Below are 20,593 nucleotides of genomic sequence, written 5' to 3' on the forward strand. Positions count from 1 at the left end.
ACTAGGTAATTAAATTTTGTTTCATCTCTCTTTATGAAAGGGAATGTTCAAAATACGATAAACGTCAGTTGTTTAAATAAATCCTAAATTACGTTATGATGTGTCGTTTTCCCAAAAACGTACGGTCCTTGACCTTGACCTGGTTGTCTTAGAGATTCTTAAGCGGTACGCAATGTGTGAAAAGTTCTTAAGTTTTTTTGTCGGCTAGTGGATGTACGCCTCGAGTTCCAAATTTCAAAATGAAATTTCTTTTAAGATTATTCATCATACGATTTCATGATACAGATAGAAAATTATATATATATATATATATATATATATATATATATATATATATATATATATATATATATATATATATATATATATATATATATATATATATATATATATATATATATATATATATATATATATATATATATATATATATATAGTTTTTTTTTTCATATGCAACAAGAAACAGAACTGATTTTAAGGACAGTATACAGCAAATTTAGATTTGGTGATGCATGTGCTTTTCGATGAATTGAATGTCGATGATAAAATATTTTTATATTTTTCCCTTATAAATTTGCCAAAGTTATTTTAAAATTAAAATGTGATATTTAACCTAAATAAAATATTAACTCCAATCAAACATTCAACCTAAAATACATATAGCAAAACGTTCGGGAAAAAATTAGAAAAAGAAAGTAAAGGAAAAACAAGTGAATACAGTTACATCACGTGGGATTTATGTCATGTCAATGAGCTAAATTCAGAAATCATTTTCGGGCAATGCGTAGAGCTTCTCTTGTTCTGCATTAAAAAAATTGTGGGGGGGGGGGGTCTTGCTCCCCCCCCAAAACCCCGATGAGGTCGGAAATGTTCCTGTTATTACATACTTAAAGAATAGATAAGAGACTTTTATACTTTTCTCAGGATAAGTTTTAGACAAAAGTTAAACCAATGAAAAATAAGGTTTTTTTTTTAAATCATTAAAACACAAAAATCGTTCTATTTTAGAAGTTTTTCTATCCATCATTGGAATTAAATGTCCTACACTGGGTACAAAATATTATTTTTAATTTTCACTGAAGGAATTTAATTTTCAGCTCTAAAATAAGGAACTTGACCAAAAGGAAATATTACACCCTTGCACCTAATGCTGCTATTTGGAATTTAATTCGTGACTTTAACAGATATTTCTTTTTTAATGTTAAAAATCGCAAGTTCTGGCACATTAACTGTAAAATTTCGATTTTCAAATGCTAGCATCTCTGAATAACGATTGTAAATATTGGGTAAACCAATTCTCAGGATGGCATTTCTTCTCCTTTTAGCTTATGAATATCCTTCTAATATTTCAGGTAACTGTGTTAGCCCACGGGGGTGCTGCGACTGCTGCACTTGCTCTACTTTCCACCAAGAAAGCTGATGGTTTATTTAGCCAAATGTGGCTTACTGCTCCTTCAGCTCACTTCAGCAACAAAACTTTGGATAATATTGGATCAGAAAATGCTGCTTTCCTTAGGTACATAACCAGTTCCTAATTGGTGGTTTTATCGTAGTTTTATGTCTGTTTTTTATTTGTTTCATTCTATTATGTTTCTACACGTATGCGGGCTATTCCACGGGAAAATGGACATTTGGATCCGCACGTATGGATTGCTCATCCTTATATATTATTTCTGTAGCCTGTTTTTGGTTTCTACGCCAAATTTCCCTCAATTCTTGATCGATTTCTTTGATTTACGGCTTATTTTATAGCTTATGGTGCTGGCTACTGACGAAAAATAGACCCAAGGTCTGAAAATTGTTTCTTTTAGCCGAAAAAAACTGTTTTAAAGAACCAGAATGAGGTTTTCGGTCAAACTTATAACTTTAATTTGCGCTATGACCGACAGAGCTGAGTAGCTTGATCGGCAGAGCGTTCTCTTCGTAACCAGGAGATTACGTGTTCGGGCCCACGTCCGAACAATCTGCAACAAAAAAATTAGAGAAATAGCGCGCATTACATGAACACTGAATTAAATGAATAACAACTGTGAGGGAATAAAATAAATGAGAAGGAAATGCTCCTTGCTGATACGAAAACATTCAGTGATTTTGTGCTAAATTACTTCGAAATTGCACGTTTTTTTTTTTTTTTTTTTTTTGAAGCTTTTGCTCTGGAAAGAAAATTAAAGCATAATGTAAGCGAAAATATAAGTAACAGGTTTAAGATTTCAGACTACAATAGAATTGTTTTTTGTTCAGAAAAAAAATAATAAATCGTATATTGAAATATATATTCTTCTAATGAGTTTTTGACTCTTTGTACAAATAAAGAAAATACTACCTCAATTTGAAGGGTAAAATATATATTTTTTCTTCTTTTTGCAAAAAAAAACAAATAGCTTATCACATTTTTACTACATTCGAAAGCATAGTTCAATTTATTTTGTATTTTAACCGTGCTGTTAAATGATGAACACGTGCTGCCATCTAAGTTATAACGGTTTAAGCAGCCTGCGATAACAAATTGTAAAAATTTTCAGAAATAAAAACATTTTTCTTCAATATCTTATCTTATATATTAGTCCCCTCTCATTTTAAAACTTATCAGGCTGGCCAATGACGAAAAAAAGACTTACGGTCGAAAATTCAAGTTTTCGAAATCGCCTCTTGCTGTTTCAAAACCTTGATGCTGCCTGTAGTTCTTATGCATTTTTTAAAGCAAAGTTCTAATGCAGTTTTAAATTTTTTACGTCGCTTTCGGCAAAAAAAAAAAAAGCCTGTGTGTGTGTTTATATTTTAATAAAGCTTAACAGCACTGGACTTAGTTGTTCGGTTTAATTGATAAGTTTTTTTCGGTAGAGCGTTCGGCTATAAACTATCTGAACTTCGGGCAAGCTTGGGCTGTCCGACATAATATCAAATTTATATTTGTATTACGCATTACATGTGCTCATAACATACACACCTAATAAAATAAATGCAGTGGGAATGCTACTTGGTGTTTCGACTCCTTTATGCACGCTACAGTTATCATTCGGATAAGTTGATTGTTAATCGAACTGTGTTCGTTGACTACATCCAGACCACTCAACATAATGTAAGCATAAAAAGTATTAGATTTACCTAAAGAAATCCTTTTTGTGCAGAAAAACATTTTTATTGTATGCTAAAATGTAGATGTTTCTAATAGCAGTGTTCGACCTTTTGTACAAATGAAAAAATACTACGCCCGATTAAAACAACGAGTTTCACGCAGTAAACCTTTAATTTTTTATTCGCGTGAATACGATATAAAGCATTAAAAGTATTATCAACTTCATTAGCAAGAAATTATTTTCTACTTATCTGCTTTCTGCTGAAAAAAAAAATACATTTTGTCTACGTTCGAAAAATTACACTTAAGAACGGACTCAGTTCAACTGGTTTTGGTTTTGAATTTTAAGTGTTCGATTAAAAGAGAAACATGTGAGGGCATTTAAGCCGTAACGGTTAAAGCAACCTTCTATGTGAAATAGTTCAATATTCAAAGATAAAAACACTTATTTTCAATCAAATTTATTACTTCTCTAGAATGTTTGTTTCAATCGCTACGTGAGATCTTCGTCATTCTTTAATCAAATTCCATGCTTTGCGAATAATTTTAAATCGTATCATGCTGGTTAATGATAAAACACAGATGCATGATCTTATTATTATTATTATTATTTTTTTTTTTGGCAAAAAGCTTTTTTGCTGTTTTTACTACGCATTCCTTCAATGAATAGCTTTCGAAAAGGAAGGCGCAATTGCTAGGTTTGTTGGGGTGTCGGGTTGTTAGTCAGAATGGCGCCAATTCGAATACGTGCCTATAAATATCTTTTTAATGTTTCTTTTTTTCCCGTCAGATGCTGACATGTGCAGGACTGTATTTGCCACAACCTGTTTTTTTACATGCACAATTATTGCTTTTTCACGAGTCACCACTCAGCCACACTTTTAATGACATTTATGTTTGCATTGAAAATATGTACGATTAAAAGGGGATCCATGATCAAATTATCACAACGTTGTATTTAACGAGGTTTTGTTACTGATGTCTTTAAATTACATGCCTTCTCTTCTGCGCTTACTTTTTTTTCGGTTCTTCGTCATAATGTTCTTCCTTTGAAATTCTTAAAGAGCGAAATGCCTTATGAAACGATTAGAAGCACAGTGCGGAGTTCCGCACGGGTCGACTAGTATATCTTATTAAAAATACGGCACTTGTAACAGACATTCTTAAGACATCGCTCTCAGGTTAACTCAATTTTCTGAGTCTTTTAACGTATTTAGACTCTTTAAACTATTTTTCTCTTATGCAACTACATCTCATCTAACGTTTGGCTGCCTCTGGATCCTCCGAATCAGTTAAGTCTATTTTTATTTACTCAATTTCGAAAAAAGGTCCGACCCTCAATAACAGACGCCGAAAAATCTGAAGATACCAAGCAACAGATTGAATGAGGAAAAGATGAGTATTCGACAAAATTCCCTTTTTCTCTACAAAATGTGCAAAAGTTCTTTATTTTTTAGAACTAAAGCCTTATTAAATTCAAATGAACATGAAACAACAGCGGACCTCGTGGTAGCTGTTTATAACGTTCCACCACTGCCTTGTAAATACCAACTGGCTCATAAAATTCACTATGATGGTTGCACCGTATTCATGGGCCACATCAACATCAGTTCTACCTGCCAAAATTTTTTATTTATTGTAATCCAAACTTATGACTGTCTGTTACTGGTGCCGTTATCTTGCTACTTTCAAAGGGTAATTGAACAAGATTTTGTTGCTTAAAAAATCACGAAACGCGTGTATGATTTCTTTTTCATGATGTGTATGATTTCTTATGCGAAACATTTCGTTCACTACCCTTCAAAATCATCACTATGTGATGACACATATGAGCTGTCATGTCAAGTGCGGGACAACGTGGTGGCAATGGGGTCATTTCCAAAATTTTAAAAGTATTTTTTCTGAAAGAGCAAGCTTAAAAACATAGGATCTGACCATTTTTAAATAATTTAACTTAGTTTAGTATTCAAAAAAAGTATTTTAATCGGCGCGCTTTCATTGTTTACGCTTTTGCCAATGATATCACAAATGATGAAATGCCATTCACTGTTGCCTTTCACAGAGCACAATATTTAATTCGCTTCTTTACTCACATGTATTAGCAACGATATGGCTGATAGCAAGCGTAAAGCACAATATTTAATTCGCTTCTTGATTATCATAATGCGGCAGATAGATTCGCAAAAGTACATCACTTGTAACGTCACAAAGACCACGCCTTACTTTCAAAATTGGACATTTAAAAAAAAAATAATTAAAATTAAGCGTTGAGAAAATGAAAGTTTCAATTTCAGTGACTGAAAGTAGTACTTTCGACTTAAGGAAACAACCCCATTGTCTAGACTGGCCCGTACGCTTGTAACTTTCGTGTGATTCATGCACTGTAAAAAAAAAAATTCGAAACGTCACTGATTATTTCCGCGGAACGTTTCGAGATTTCACAGATTTTCATCAATTTCCTCTGTACAATTTAAAAAAAAAAAAAAATCAGATATATATATTTGCAGTAATGATTAAAATCAATTTGAACATTTTTTTCTAGGAAATTGAACTGCGATTCGATATCATGTTTATATAACAAAACATCCGAAGAAATTTTGGCGGCCACTCCTGGCTTCTGGGAAGTTGATTGGTCCAAAGATCTGCCTAGTTCGGATGAAGAACAATCACCTGTTATGACTGTTGTTGATGGTAAATAATTAGACCTTATATTAAAAGAGAATTTTTTTTTACCACAATTAAGCAAAATGTTCGTTTTGAGGGTTTTTTTCTTTTTTTCTTTTTTTTTTTTTTTGGCATTTTAAAGTTCATACGATCCAGGCTAAACTCTATAACCGTTTCAGCCTTGGAACGACATATGTTTTCACTTGTACTCAATCCTTAATGGAGTTTTTATCTTAATGACACTAAAGAATAACCACAGAAGTTTTTGTGTACATTCTATTGAGTTTGTCACATCTTCTGAAACACCTTGACATCCGCTGGATAATTTTATTTCACTATTTTTTAATTTATATAAGCTTCTTAGAAATGTCTATTCATTTCGTGCAAAATTTGTTTTTACTCTATTAAATGATATTTTATTTTCACTGAACGGATGCTTTTGTAGCTTTAAAATAAGTGTGCTAGTTATGGTTTATTTTTGTCTTTACTTGAAAGAAGGATTATTCTCTTCAATATAAGATTTATCAATTCTGGTTTTCTAAAGTGCTAAGGTGGCAACTGGTTTTTATTCTGATTTTATAAATAACAAGCTGATGTGTGCCTCACATGACTTCCTTTTACTCCAATTTAATATCATTTTCCCATTATTGGCATTTTTAATGTGATTCAATAGTTTACTCTCTAAATATCACCAACAGTAGCCAAATTGAAACCAGATTTTTTTTAAAAAAGAAAAGAAAAGTCGCCAAGTTGGCGACAAAACTTGGCGAACAAAAGTCTGGCGATATATCGTCAAATGTCCGCCAAATTGTAACACCACTTAACTTTACATCAAAATTAACAATGATTCCCCCCCCCCCCCAAAAGGGGCAAAAGACCACTTTAGAAACACATGAATGCAACCAAAAAGCGAGGTGCACAACTAGACTCCACTAGGAGTCTACGACAACTTTCAACTTTCTAGGACATACTGTTCTAGAGTTATGCGACATATATACGAGGCGTGTTTTTAAAGTAAGTTCCGTTTTGAAATAAAAAAAAAGAACGAGCACAGGTATAGCAAAGAAATTTATTGCACAAAAATCTACCACTCTTACGCTATTTTGCGACATTCCTCCCGTGATTTTCCGAGCATTTGTCATAGCGTGGTACAGGTTTTTGTATACATATTCGTACAAAGTTGCCGCCTGTGTAGTCATCCTTGGAATAACATGTTCTCTGAGCTCATTATTGCTGTTGTGCCACAGACCACCTAGGAAAGACTTCAGATGCCGAAACAAATGAAAGATGCTGCGAGCAAGGTGGGGGTAGACCAGAGGATGTTCAAAAACGTCCCACTCAAAGCCCTGTAAGAGTCTCATGGTTGACTACACGGGCGGCAACTTTGTAGGAATAGGTATACAAAAACCTGTACCACGCTATGACAAATGCTCGGAAAATCACGGGAGTAATGTCGAAAAATAGCGTAAGGGTGGTAGATTTTTGTGCAATAAATTTCTTTGCTCTATTTGTACTCGTTCTTTTTTTATTTCAAAACGGAACTTACTTTTAAAACACGCCTCGTACGTACATACAGACGTCATGAGAAAACTCGTTGTAACTAACTCGGGAATCGTCAAAATGGATATTTCGCGTGTCTATACGTTCTTAGGCACTTATCCACGTGTAAGGAAGTAAAAATTGGTATTTAATTTGTCATTCTGTAACTGATGAATAGAAAATTTATTTCTAGCACATAACTGTGTACGTAGTTTCTGTAGTTATATTTATGATTGAAACACTCAACTGGTAAAGTGTCGGTATAATTATCGATTTATTTTTTTTCCTTTTTTAAGTCTTTTTATATATTTTAGGTGTATTGTTGTTCGACACTCCTACAAATATGTGGAAATCTGGAACGATTCAGCAAGTTCCCGTTGTTATTGGTACGTTATTTTTTCAGCAACTGAGTGCATTATGCTTTACTCAATCAATGTATGTTTTGCTCAATCAATGAAAATTCAACCAAATATGGGGGGGGAGGTTTTTTTTTTATTATTTGTCTTTAGTGAATTTCATCAAAACAGTAAAATATATGATTTAATTATCTTCAATTGTTTTACTTAAGCGATCATTTGTAGAGTAAAAAAAGTGCATAAGCCCGTCATCCTTACCGCTTTAACAACACTTAAATGAAAATTGGGGAAAAAAATATATAAACAAAATTATTAATTAAAAAAAGGTTCCCAAAGGCACTAGAAAAATTTTTAAAGCAACATTTTTTGTCACGTGTTTCAATTTTTTTTAAACAAAAATTCAATTTCCCCGTATATTTACTGCCTCCGTTTTAACACTAAATAAGCAACTGCTTATTGGCAGGAGTACTCCAGGATGATTTGAGTCTCACCAAACTGACCAAACTTGAATTTTCCTTGGACTATTCCAAAATTTCTCTTACAAGTTGAAAGTTTATTATAGTATTTTATTCTTTAAAGATCCATTTTTGAAAATGCTAATGAATCTGATAATGTTGACGCTTTATTAATGTTTAATAATTATGAAACACTAGTATCGAATATTGATCTATATTAAATTACACTGATAAACATGAAACATTTTCTTGGACGTTTTGAACAAATTTAAGTAGTCCTGCATGTGGTGGTTAAGAAAATATTCATAAAAAAGTGAAGTTGGTTGATTCTCTTTCAAGAGATATCCTGGCTTAAATGTGATAGTTTTTGTCTTTTAAAATGCTTGGCTTTTGCAGAAAAATGATCATGACGATGGTGTTTAGTGCCATATAGATGGGTTTCGTCTGACACTAAGTTCCATATTAAATTTTATCATGGACTTGAAACAAATAATTGATCTCCATAGCATTTCACATCATGAAAAAATGAACTTTTGAAAATGAATATTTAAAGGCGAATTTGCGTGAGCACTCACAAAGCAAATATGAGGTTGTTCATAAAAATTGCCCACTAACTTCTATTTTAGATCTCAAATTGATGAATAAAAGTCCCCAAAATGTAGCTTTAGGCTATACTTGGTCGATTAAGGGGTCATGACAAATCGTCCCTTTCTGGATTCTCATTTTTGCAAACAAACTTATGATTGAACTTAACTTAAAAAACTTAAGAGATATCTTTTCTTGAGATTTTGTGCTTTATTACTTACGTTGGTTTTTCACTTTATTCATATTGTTTTTTGATAATTTTTCATCAAACTTATGATACCTTGAAATAACTATTACTTGCATTGAAACATGTTGATTTCAAATGGGGAAATTTGTGCTGACAAAAACGAAATGTGATTTCGATTCTTCTGGACAGGAAAAGCACCAAATTGTTCAAATTTTAATTTTAGGGCCCAAAAATGGAACAATGATTGACAACTACTTTTTGTTCATCAATAGACAGCTGAAAGAAAATATTGATGTAAACAAGTGCTAATGTACTTGGTTTAATGCAATGCGGTTATTTCCTTCAGTCAAAAGTAGTACTTTTCGTCACTGAAATTAAATAGAAATCAAAAAAAAAAAAAAAAAAAACATGGACACAAAAAAAATACTTTCATATTCCCAACGGTTATTTTTTAAATAGTTTTTTTAAACAGTCCGATTTTTCAAACAAGGCGTGGTCCTGATGACGTCACAAATGATGCTCTTTGGCGCATATTTGTACCGCGTTTCCACGTTATGATAATCAAGAAGCGAATTAAACTTGCGCTCTACGCTTACTATCAACCATATCGCTGCCAATACACGTGAGTAAAGATGCGAATTAAATATTTTGCTCTGTGAATCGCAGCACAAAATGGCATTTCATCATTTGTGATGTCATCGGACAGAAGCATGAACATTGAAAGCGCGTTAATTTAAGTAATTTAAAAAAAAATATTAAACTTAAACAAATTATTTAAAAAATGGTCAGATCCTATGTTTTTAAACATGTTCTTTCAGAAAAAAATACTTTTAAAATTTTGGAAACGACCCCATTCAAATGTGTTCAGCTGCGTAAAATGTATACTGTATACCAATACACTGCAGGTAAATCAAAATTTTTGTGTATAATCTCTGTAATAATTTATAAAAACAAATTCTCCATTCGACATAAAAATAAGAACCAAGTAAAACATTTTTACCGTTATTTTTATGCACAAACGAGTGTTTATGACCAAAATATTAGCTTTACTTTCAAGAAAAAAAAATAATATAGGTTAAATTATGTTTAACAGTGTTATTCCATATTTCATAAACTTGGAAGCAAATTTTAACTCGTTTGTTTTGCTTTTAGGTGCTGCTGCTCAAGAATCTGGGACATCTAAACTCCTTCCCGATGTGGAGAGATGGAGTTGGTCAGATTTTAAGGATTATGTGACTGAAAAGTTAGAAGTATTCAACAATAATGTCACAGAAAACGCTTTACAGTTCTATGTACAAAATTTGTCAACACCTTTACAACAGTTTCATTCCATGGTAAATATTTTTACATGTACAATATTTATTTAGCAATTGATTTCAAAAAATTCCATAACACAAATTGTTTCATCTTCCTTGAAAAATGGTGGTTCAGCAAGATCAGTAAAGGCAATATTCTGCCGTGGGCAGGTAAACGGCAGTATCTGAAAAAATGAGTTTGAGATACTCGAAGAAACGCGGTTTGGATTCGATGCTATCAATCGGGAAACGTTGGAATTAAACGGGGGGTTTTTCCGCGATTTTTTTAGCGGAAACCAAATATCAAGCTTGTTACAATAAAGTTAGCATACAATAGATGATAAAAGTGCAAAAAAAAAAAAAAAAGTAAAGTTGCAGTTACTGCCCTTGACCTGCCCACGGCAGTACAGTAGACCCTCATTTTACGCGGGGGTTACGTTCCACGGAAATGTCGCGTAAATTGAGACCTAATACTGGTGCTGAAATAGGGGTTTGGTTCCGTGGGTAAAAAAAAAACTACATTCTAGTCATGACTAATTGTATAATAAGTTTAATGTGTACTTATATCGAGTTTTAGGCACAACATGCATAAAAAAACATTAATTAATTTCGTGCTCTGTTTACAGAGAGGAGCTGGCAAGGATAGTCTTTGGGCAGTCATTAAGAATTTTTCTCTGTAATTCTTTGCAGAGCATTAACGCATCCATGATCACTTGCCTCATTTCCATGATAGAATCTTCCTTCACTAACAAATCAGAAAGATCATTTCCATTGTCTAGGAATGGCTCAAAATTTTCAATGTGAACGTTTTTGGTTGTGCGTCACCGATGTCAGTATCCTCGTTGGTTTTGGCCGCCTTTCACTCCTAAAAGCTCTCCTTCCAGTGAGTTCTGAACTGTGTGAGTTCAATAACTTTACTTCTGGAAATAGCTTTTGAACCAATTGCGCTAAAATGTCTCCAGTGGCTCATTATCAGCACGTCAAAATGCTGTTTATAACGTGTAATATGCAATCTTGGGGAGTTTGGATTTTGAAAGAGGTGAAATTTTTATCTGTTTGCATTGCCACATCCGCGTAAAACGAAGGTCTACTGTATTGCCTCGGTCACAGCATACAATTAAAAATGTTTCAAAGACGAATCACGAGCTATGATTTTTCGAAGTTGTGAACTCAAAATTATGTATTCAAAGTTATTTACTCTGAAGGCATTCGTAACTCATGAGTTTCGGCTATTATAGTAGAGGAATGTGGAGCAAAGTGAAGTAGTTAAGATGGCTTACTTTTTTCAAAGTGAACAAATAGGAAATTTGTTCTAAAAATTACGGTACATCAAGAAGAAACATATATTTTACAATAAAACTTTCATTGAAATATTATTTTTTATTTTCGGTGGTAAATTTGTACCTTCGAAAAAAGATGGAAAATTTTCACTTTTTTTTTCCATGGGGCAAAGTGGAAAATAAAATATTTTTCTGATACAATATTTTTTTGTTCGATCATTAGGAATTTTTTTGATAAAATAGGATGAGTAAATAAAAAGATGAATATATAAAAAGGAAATAAAAGAAATAAACGAAAAAAATAGTAAATTAATAAGAAACTAAGTAAATGGAGGAATAAATAAATGAATTATTAAATGAAGAAATGTCAGTGAACTAATTAATAAATAAATACGCAAAAGATTTTATAAAAAACTGAAAAAGTAAATGAAACTATTTCACTTTTTTGCATTCATCCACTTTGCCTCGTATGGACTTGACCATTTGCACAAAGCATAATATTAATCAAATAAAGACTGCACCGAATATTAGTTGGTCTAAATTCGATTTCAAATATTAATAACAAGAACTTGATCATTTATGTAGTCAAAGGTAATTTTTGACTTACAAAATATTACAATTGTGTATCAATTTTTGAAAATTGCTTCTATTATCACATTCTTTGATTTTAAGAGGTAATTTTTTCTTAACTGAAATAGACTACATGTTTAACAGTATAGTTTAAATATTACTACATAGGTGGTACTAAAAGCAGGGTAAATATTTCACCAAGCCCTTACCATATGCAAATTTCACGATCAATAAATGAATTCTGTAGAACCTTTTTCACTGCCTACGTAGTGTCCATGCAGGAAAGCGATCTCTCTGTTACCGCTGTAGTATTACTCAAAAATGAAGTTTTCAAAGACGAATCACGTGCTATAATTTTCGAAGTTACAACGTTAAAATTATGCATTCGAAGTTATTTATTCAGAGCACAATCGTAACTCATGAGTTACGGCTATTAGAGTACTTATCAGAAACTTATTATTACAGAACTAATCGCCAAGCCGTTACCGTATTCAAATTTCACGATCAATAAATGAACTCTGTAGAACCTTTTTCACTGCCTATGTAGTGTCCATGCAGGGAAGCGATCCCTCTGTAATCTCTATAGTATTTATCCAAAAATGAGGTTTTCAAGGGAAAATCATGAAAGAATGCTTGATACATCGCAAAAGTAACGACAAAAACATTATCGCAAAAAAAGATCAAACTAAATAATGTAAATATAAATAAAAAATTAAAAAGAAGAATTTTGAGGTGGGAAAAAGTGTCTATAAGTCTGTTCTACCCCAATAATTTTTGAGGGAGTAGTGAAATTCGAACAAACTTTTTTTATTTGTTTTAAGGTATATATAATCGGCTAGGACATTTCATTTATTCGTTTTTTTTTATTTGAACGAAATTTTAGTTTAATTTTAAACGGTTCAAAAAACAACATTAGCTCTTACAGGAAAATTTAAGGCAAATGTAGATTTAACATTGAACTAGCTACTGATTGATTGACTGAATCAAAATGAAATTCTACGTGCAAATGTTTATACTTGACATTATGATTGTTGATATGATTTATTTTGATGATTCTTGTCAATCCTTTGTCCCGCACATGACGGTTCATATATTTCATTAAAAAGTGATAAATTTTAAGGATAATGACGAAATTTTTTTCTTAAGAAACCACACATAAGTTTGTAATTTGTTAAGCAGAAACAAATTGTTCATTAACATTTTTAAGCATTATTTTTAATGAAATATATGAGGCGTCGCGTGCGGGACAAAAATGACCGTTTTTTGTGGAATGGCCCATCTAAGTTTCCCTGAATGAGTATAACCAGTGGCGTACCAGGCATGGGTGTCACCCCCTCCTACAAAAGTAAAAAAAAAAAAATTAACAAACAGTTTTAAATATTCTAGGTAAACATGAAATTTATTTAGACACACGGCAGTGTGTCAGCCAAGTTCGGAAATCAGGCGACACATCTGCCAGTGTGTATCTTACACGAACCATTTCAAGCTACTTTTGACCCTATCATTTCTCAAAAACTATTAAATCTACGTGCTTGAAATTTTGTATGTCTAATAGAGCTGCATAGCAGACCTATAATCCTAAATTTCATGAGTGTACCTCTTATAGATATGGAATTATTAAGATCTGAAAAGTGTCATTTTTAACACTGACTCACTCACTCATCAAAATGTTTACGAATTTCCAAGTGTCTCACATACTTGAAATTTGGCATAAAGATAGATTTTCATGTATATGTAAAGGGAAAGATCTAAAAAGTTCAAAAAACTACATTAAAATAGCAAAAAACTACGCTATTTTTTATGAGCATCACGGCGTAATCACTTCACCGCGCGATTGCAAAATATTTCGCCAAATAAATCAAAACAAATGGGCTCGTCAAACGTTGCCAAAACAAAGTTGTTGAAGTTTTAAATTAACAATTTCATTTCTAACCAAAATGGGGCTTGAAACAATACTTTAAGTTCCGCTAAAATGAAAAATGAAACATCAAATAATTAAAATTGCAAATCTAGAGCTAAACCTTTAAAATCAAAAATAACCGGCTTTAAAATTTTATAAAAAGTTTAGATCTCAATTAAATGCAAACTTTTACAGGAGGAGCAAAAATGACAGCAATAATTTCAACAATTGAGAAATATTTTCGCAAATTCTGGATATTTTACGATCTACGTTATGATAATCCCCCCCCGAACAATAAAGAAACTCCAGACAGAACTCCAGTCTTAGCAATTTTCCTGGTTGTCGATAAATTTGGGGAAGTTAAAGACCAGGAGCTAATGTACGTCGGCCTTGCGGATAAATGGGAAAACAGATGACTATTGCCCGAAATTGGCGATCGCGCCAAGTCCCCAGTTATCAAAATATCTTCATAACTTTTAATAAAAAGAAACCGCAAACCATAGCACCATAACAGCTAGGATAAAAAAGGAAATCATATATTTGTAATATACGCTTTTGCGTTTATAACTGTCTAAATTAGAAAATAACCTTTGATTTAACTTTTCAAAAAGTAATGATATCCCTACAAAACATAAATGTGAAAAAGAAGCCAAGTTCGGTTGAAATGAGGCTCAGGAAAGACGATGTCACCGACAAAAAAAAGTTCAGATCTAAACAGTTACCAAGTTCCATAGCAGTTCCTCATAGAAGTTGGATTTTCCCATGTTCTTCAATTTATTTAGAGAACAATTTTTTACTTTCTTTGATATTGGATTTAAAACTTGGCAAGTTTGGAAAAAAATATATATATATAGTGATGACTAAAACTTGCCGCAAGTTTAAAATCCAATATCAAAGAAAGTAAAAAATTGTTCTCTAAATAAATTGAAGAACATGGGAAAATCCAACTTCTATGAGGAACTGCTATGAAACTTGGTAACTGTTTAGATCTGAATTTTTTTTGTCGGTGACACCGTCTTTCCTGCACCTCATTTCAACCGAACTTGGCTTCTTTTTCACATTTATGTTTTGTAGGGATACAATTTTCAGAAACAATTACATTTGTGCAATAACGAAATTTTAAGTGGTCTAATATACAAAAGACAAATAAAAACTATGGCGCTTTTTACATAACTTGCCGTTGACGCAAATACAGGTCGTTGAAAGATCAAAAAAGTAAAGGGGTGTATGAAATTGATGGCTTCTTCATTGTTTCAAACTTATGTCAAACATAGGGAAATATAATGGAGTTAAATTTTTCGTATAAGAGGAAGTCACTAGCAGGTCTAAGTATTGCCAATTTGAACCTAACCTAAGTATAATATTCACTTCATAGTGTGGGTAGGGGTCCGGGTTCGGGGGTTCTCCTCCTGGAAAATTTGCTAAATTGTAGTTTTAAAAATGCATTTTAGCTTCATATTTTTCAAAAACTTGCAATTCCACTTTAAGTGTCACCCCCCAGACGGATGACACCCGGGGAACACCCCCCCCCCCAGCGACGCCACTGGTATAACGTCTTCTTAATCTTTATACATAAAGGGCTAATCTCTGTCCGGATGTCCTGGGTAAACTTCAAAACTACTGGAGGGATTTTAACCATTTTTTCACCATAGATAGCTACATAATCGGGGAACAACTTAGGCTATAATTTATCGCTAAAAAACTTAGTTTAAGAACGTCGTGATCGAAAACAGTAAATGTCATGTAATTTCTACATCAAATGATTAAAGATTAAACCCATTGTTTCGAAAATTCGTTGCCTAACAACAGCAATATTAAAAGTAATCGTAATGTAAATTTGAATCAAGGCCTCTCTGGAGCAAGCATGACATTGCTTTCTTAGGAATTGCATCCTCATCTTTATACATAAAGGGCTAATCTCTGACCGGATGTCTGGGGTAAACTTCAAAACTACTGGACGGATTTTAACCATTTTTTCACCATAGATAGATACATTATGAGGGAGCAACTTAGGCTGTAATTTATTCCTTAAAAACTTAGTTTTAAAAAGTTATGGTGGAAAACAGTAAATTTCATATCATTTCCCCAATAAATAATTAAATTCGCAACTCCAATAAATTATAGGGGGCTCAGCAGCCACTGTCTAATGGCGGATGAAAAAAGATGAAACAAACAAATGCCAGAACTTATTACTTGCTTTGACGTTTAGTGAATGACAGTACTTTTTCATCGTATTTGTGCGAAGCTTTCTTTTTTATTCTTCTGAAATTACATTACACCACAAACTGCTTGAAGCCGGAAATTTACCCCAAAGAAAACTCGTGGAATGGAATGTTTTACCTTTTTCTTTAGTATTGGTAATCACCGCAAGGTAGCGTATTCGAGCTTTGAAGTTGCGAATATAAAACCCATTGTTACAATAATTCGTTGCCTAACAACAGCAATAATAAAAGCAATCATAATGAAATTTTTGAATCAAGGCTTCTACGGAGCAGACATGAGTTTAAAATCGTTTAAACATTTAGAAACTCTACTTTTTGCATCCTTAAAGAAACATAGTAGAGAGCTTTTTTTTCTTTTGAGTGTGTACTATTTAATTAAGTAAAGCGCACGGTTTTTTCAGTGATCTTTGTTTTTGTTAGTTCATATTTTGGAAATTCTTCAAATTTTTATATGCTTAAATTCGTGCTTTCGTTTCTAAATGAATATTCGTTCGTTCTTTATACTTATTGCTATTTTACTTTAATGGGTAAGGAAGAAGCTCGATTTTTAATCACGTCAAAGTGATATGCTTTGAGTTCTTTCAGTTAAAACAGAAAACGAAAGGAAGTAGCGATTGTTTCTTACATTTATTTCTGACCCAGGCAACGCCGGGTATTTTTGCAAGTATCTTTTATAAATGAGTAATTCTTGTGACTATATATATATTTCGTATCTCGGAAACGGCTCTAACGATTTGAATGACATTTTGGATTTAATTGTAGTTTTGCATTTTAAGTTCATCTGCACAGTAGCGTAACTAGGGATTGGTAGGAGTGGCTCTCGCCAGGGGCGCAACAGCCGGATGTCATTTCGACTGATTAAAAAAAAGAGGGTTTTTTTTGTTTTTTTTTTTAATTATTATTATTATTATTATAAAATTGCGAAAAATGCGAAAATTTCTTCAAAAAACTCGCAAGAATCTACTGAGAAGGAACATTAGGCATCATTAAAGCTCATTCTAAAAAAGAAACTAAGAAAAAAAATTACAATGCTGCCTTCTATTTGTCGAATCAATTAATCTGAATGTTCCAAAGAAAATTTTTTTTTTTTTTTTTTAGTTAACAATGACCTCCGGTTACTTCCCATATGGGCGACCCAGAGAGGAGGGGTAATTTCTTTAGTCCGCCAGGGGCGCTAGACCCCATAGTTACGCTACTGCATCTACATCAGTGTTTCCTCTGTAAAATTTTTCATTTAATCACGCATCTGTTTTGATTTTAGGTTTCCGACGTGCGAACTATTTGCCCGCTGGAGAGACTGACCGATGCTCTTGGTGAGGCTTTGCAGACCGATTCGTCCTGGTGGTATGTGATGGAATACAAGCCAAGCGCTCCGGTCCAGTTCTCCAATGAAAGTGCTTCAGTGCGCTTGGCAGTTCATGGACTAGACATCGTCGCCATCTTCGGAATCATGGATCAGTACATTAAGGACATGTCCCCGTCGGACAAAACATTCGAAAAGAACATGCAGGACTTGTTCTACAGCTACGTGTACCATGGTAGGCCGGCTATTCGAGGCGAAGTCCTGATGTCTTCGCATTTCATCAACATCATCGGTAACCAGGTTCAAAGCAAGATGTCTCCATACGACAACTGCCAATTGTGGAATAACGATATGTTTTACCCAGCGTATGCTAAAATGAATTAAGTGTGGAGTGAAAAAGACTTTTGGATTGAATTTTAATGTACTTATTGGAGAGTCAGCCTATCCAACTCTAAAGTTCTTGTACATGACATGGCAAGTGCATCCAGTCCCTTCATACAGTTTTCTGGTATTAATCAATGTTTGATGCAATCTCAAATTGAAACAAAAATAGACATATCGCTTGGAAATGCTGGATGTGTGTATCTCAACTGAAAGCGTTCAGAGGATTTTTTAAAAAAAGGAATAAAAGCTGTCTCTAAGGTTGCGTTTGAATACCTCAACCGGTCTACCGATGACTAACCGGAGATTTTTCCGGTGAGCTGGTTGCTACCGATGTTATTCTATTAACTTCACCGGTTGATCTACTGGTTGGTCGACCGCAATTTAAATTGGTTGATTGAACCACGTGACATTTTTGATCAATAATAAGTATTTTTCACCTGGCGCAGACGAATAGTCTGAGCAAGGTGATCAACCAAAAGCGTTGATGAAGCATTGGTTGGTGAACCACTGGTTAATAACCGCTGACGTCATTAGTTGTCATGTGATCAACCGACCAGTGGCTACCGGTTAAGGTATGCGAACGAAACCTAAGAAAACATGGTGTTTCACGAATTAGCGTTAAGTGTTACCATTTATGCAGATTGGTTTTCGCGAAAAGTTATTTCAAATTTAGATGTTTTTTTCAAGCAACAGTCATGGGAAAATCATGGGGGCATTGCTTAAAACTGTTGAATGATCCTCTGAATACTTTAAGCTTAGCTATAGATATCTTGTATGATACTTTAACTGCTTCAGAGTTGGATGGAGGCGGACAGAAAAATGTTTCCTTTATTTTGCAGTATTTGAAGATATACATGTCCATCAAAATCCTTTTTATCGTCAACTTACATCACAAGATTACATTTTTATTCATGATTTCTTGTACGGATGAAGTCATTTATGATTATTTTTCTGGAAAACTCAGGTTGGATGAAAAAGAAAAATGGCATAAAAATTCCATTCATTTTTTTTTACTACAACATTGTTATGACATACTACTTAAGATCTGTGATACAATGTTCGTTAATGATGCAGGCATTCTCATATTTCTCAGTTTTCATCCCTAAACTCATGCATCATTTTTCATTTGAGAAGGAAATTTGTTTATTTAATGTATCGTGTATTGTATGCAGATATTGTGTTTCATTCAAAAAACGATTCCAATTTACATCTTTTTAAAGAAGAATTTACAAACATTCGAAATAAATTTCGACCAATTTTTAAAGTAATGCGCAACATTCCTGATAGAAAATTTTATACCTGTATGGCATATTTTTGATCATCTCATAAAATTGACAAAAAATATTTTTTATCCACGGTTTCTAAGAAATTACAAAACTATCTTTCGATCGTGAAGCCTATTATATATATACATTACACTTTATTAAGAGATAGCATGATAATTATCAAACGATTAGTAATTTTTGAAAAATATTAGTAATTATTCAAAAAAAAAATTATTATTCAAAAATATTTTTGATCCACGGTACCTAATAAATTACAAACAAATCTTTCGATCGTGCAATCTATTCTATACATTACGTTTCATGAAGAGGCGGCATGATAATTGTTAAACGATTGGTAATAATTCAAAAATATTAGTAATTTAAAAAAAAAAGATTAATAATTGACGAAAAAAAAACGATAATACCGAGCCGATAATAACCGACATAAAAACCGATTAATAAACCGTTCAAAAATATTAGTAATTATTCCAAGAAAAAAAAGATTAATAATTGTTCAAAAATATTTTTATCCACGATTTCTAAGAAATTACAAACCTATCTTTCGATTTTGAAGTCTATTCCATACATTACTTTAATGAAGAAATAGCATGATAATTATCAAACGATTAGTAATTATTCAAAAAGAATACTAAAAGCATTTCACGTTGTTTCACATTTTTAAAGCACGGTCAAGATTCGATCGTCTGTTTTATTGCTCAAAAATAACAATGATGGCGCATTCAGTGGGATGAAGTTCCTTTTTTTTTTTAATAATCTGTAACGAACGTGCAGTTAAATCTCGTTACTTGTGAAAAAAAGAAAATATGACTTGAGATTAATTAAAGCTAAGATTATAAAAATACAAAGCTTTTGGATAAAAAAATTTTTGAAGTGCAACAGACAAAGCTTAATTTAACTATTTTTTAGCCACTATGAGATAAAAGATTAGCGAAGTTTGACTCACGTCCAATTTTGATACTTGCAATCAAGATACATATTGCTATACTTTCAACAACGACAAAAAAAATGTTTTTTTTTTTTTTTAAAGAAAATTTAGGAAATTTAAATGCGCGAGTGCAACAGTTTCATTACCCCGGAAAGAAAGAAAACACTAACTTTATGCACTCGTTTTAAAAGTACATACCAAACTGTTAATATTTCAAATATATTCAATATAATAAATTAATTCGGAAATTCGAATTTTCTGAACCTTGAGTTCAATTTTATTTCATTTTTATTATTAATATTACTTCCACATATATTCATGAAAATTAAATATGCAGATCATATATTTCAAGCGCTTTATCCAAAACAAATTCTACTTTTTTCTCTCTCTCTTTACTAGGAATCACTTTTAAGAAGATATACTTTCTACTCATTTCTTATGAATTTCAAACGCTAAAAACTTGAAATTTCCAAAAATGTGTAGGAACCCTGAATTAGCATACGAAACCGACATTTATACTTATTAATACTTTTTGCTTCTCCGTGAAGGTTTGAGGAAAACTTAAC

The 20,593-nt window shown here is 32.6% G+C and overlaps 1 protein-coding gene across 1 annotated transcript in view; it reads left to right on the forward strand.

The window, feature by feature from the left end:
• Positions 1-19,877, forward strand: part of LOC129221557 (neurotactin-like) — a 101,917-nt gene extending 82,040 nt beyond the window's left edge. Inside the window, exons 4-8 of the mRNA XM_054856051.1 lie at positions 1,353-1,516; positions 5,619-5,767; positions 7,594-7,665; positions 10,015-10,196; positions 17,391-19,877. Coding sequence (XP_054712026.1) covers positions 1,353-1,516; positions 5,619-5,767; positions 7,594-7,665; positions 10,015-10,196; positions 17,391-17,816 — 993 coding nt within the window. The 3' untranslated portion in view covers positions 17,817-19,877. The remainder of the gene's footprint in view (positions 1-1,352; positions 1,517-5,618; positions 5,768-7,593; positions 7,666-10,014; positions 10,197-17,390) is intronic.
• Positions 19,878-20,593: the final 716 nt, after the last annotated feature.

Source organism: Uloborus diversus, chromosome 4 (genome assembly GCF_026930045.1).
Source record: "Uloborus diversus isolate 005 chromosome 4, Udiv.v.3.1, whole genome shotgun sequence".
Lineage (NCBI taxonomy): Eukaryota > Metazoa > Arthropoda > Arachnida > Araneae > Uloboridae > Uloborus > Uloborus diversus.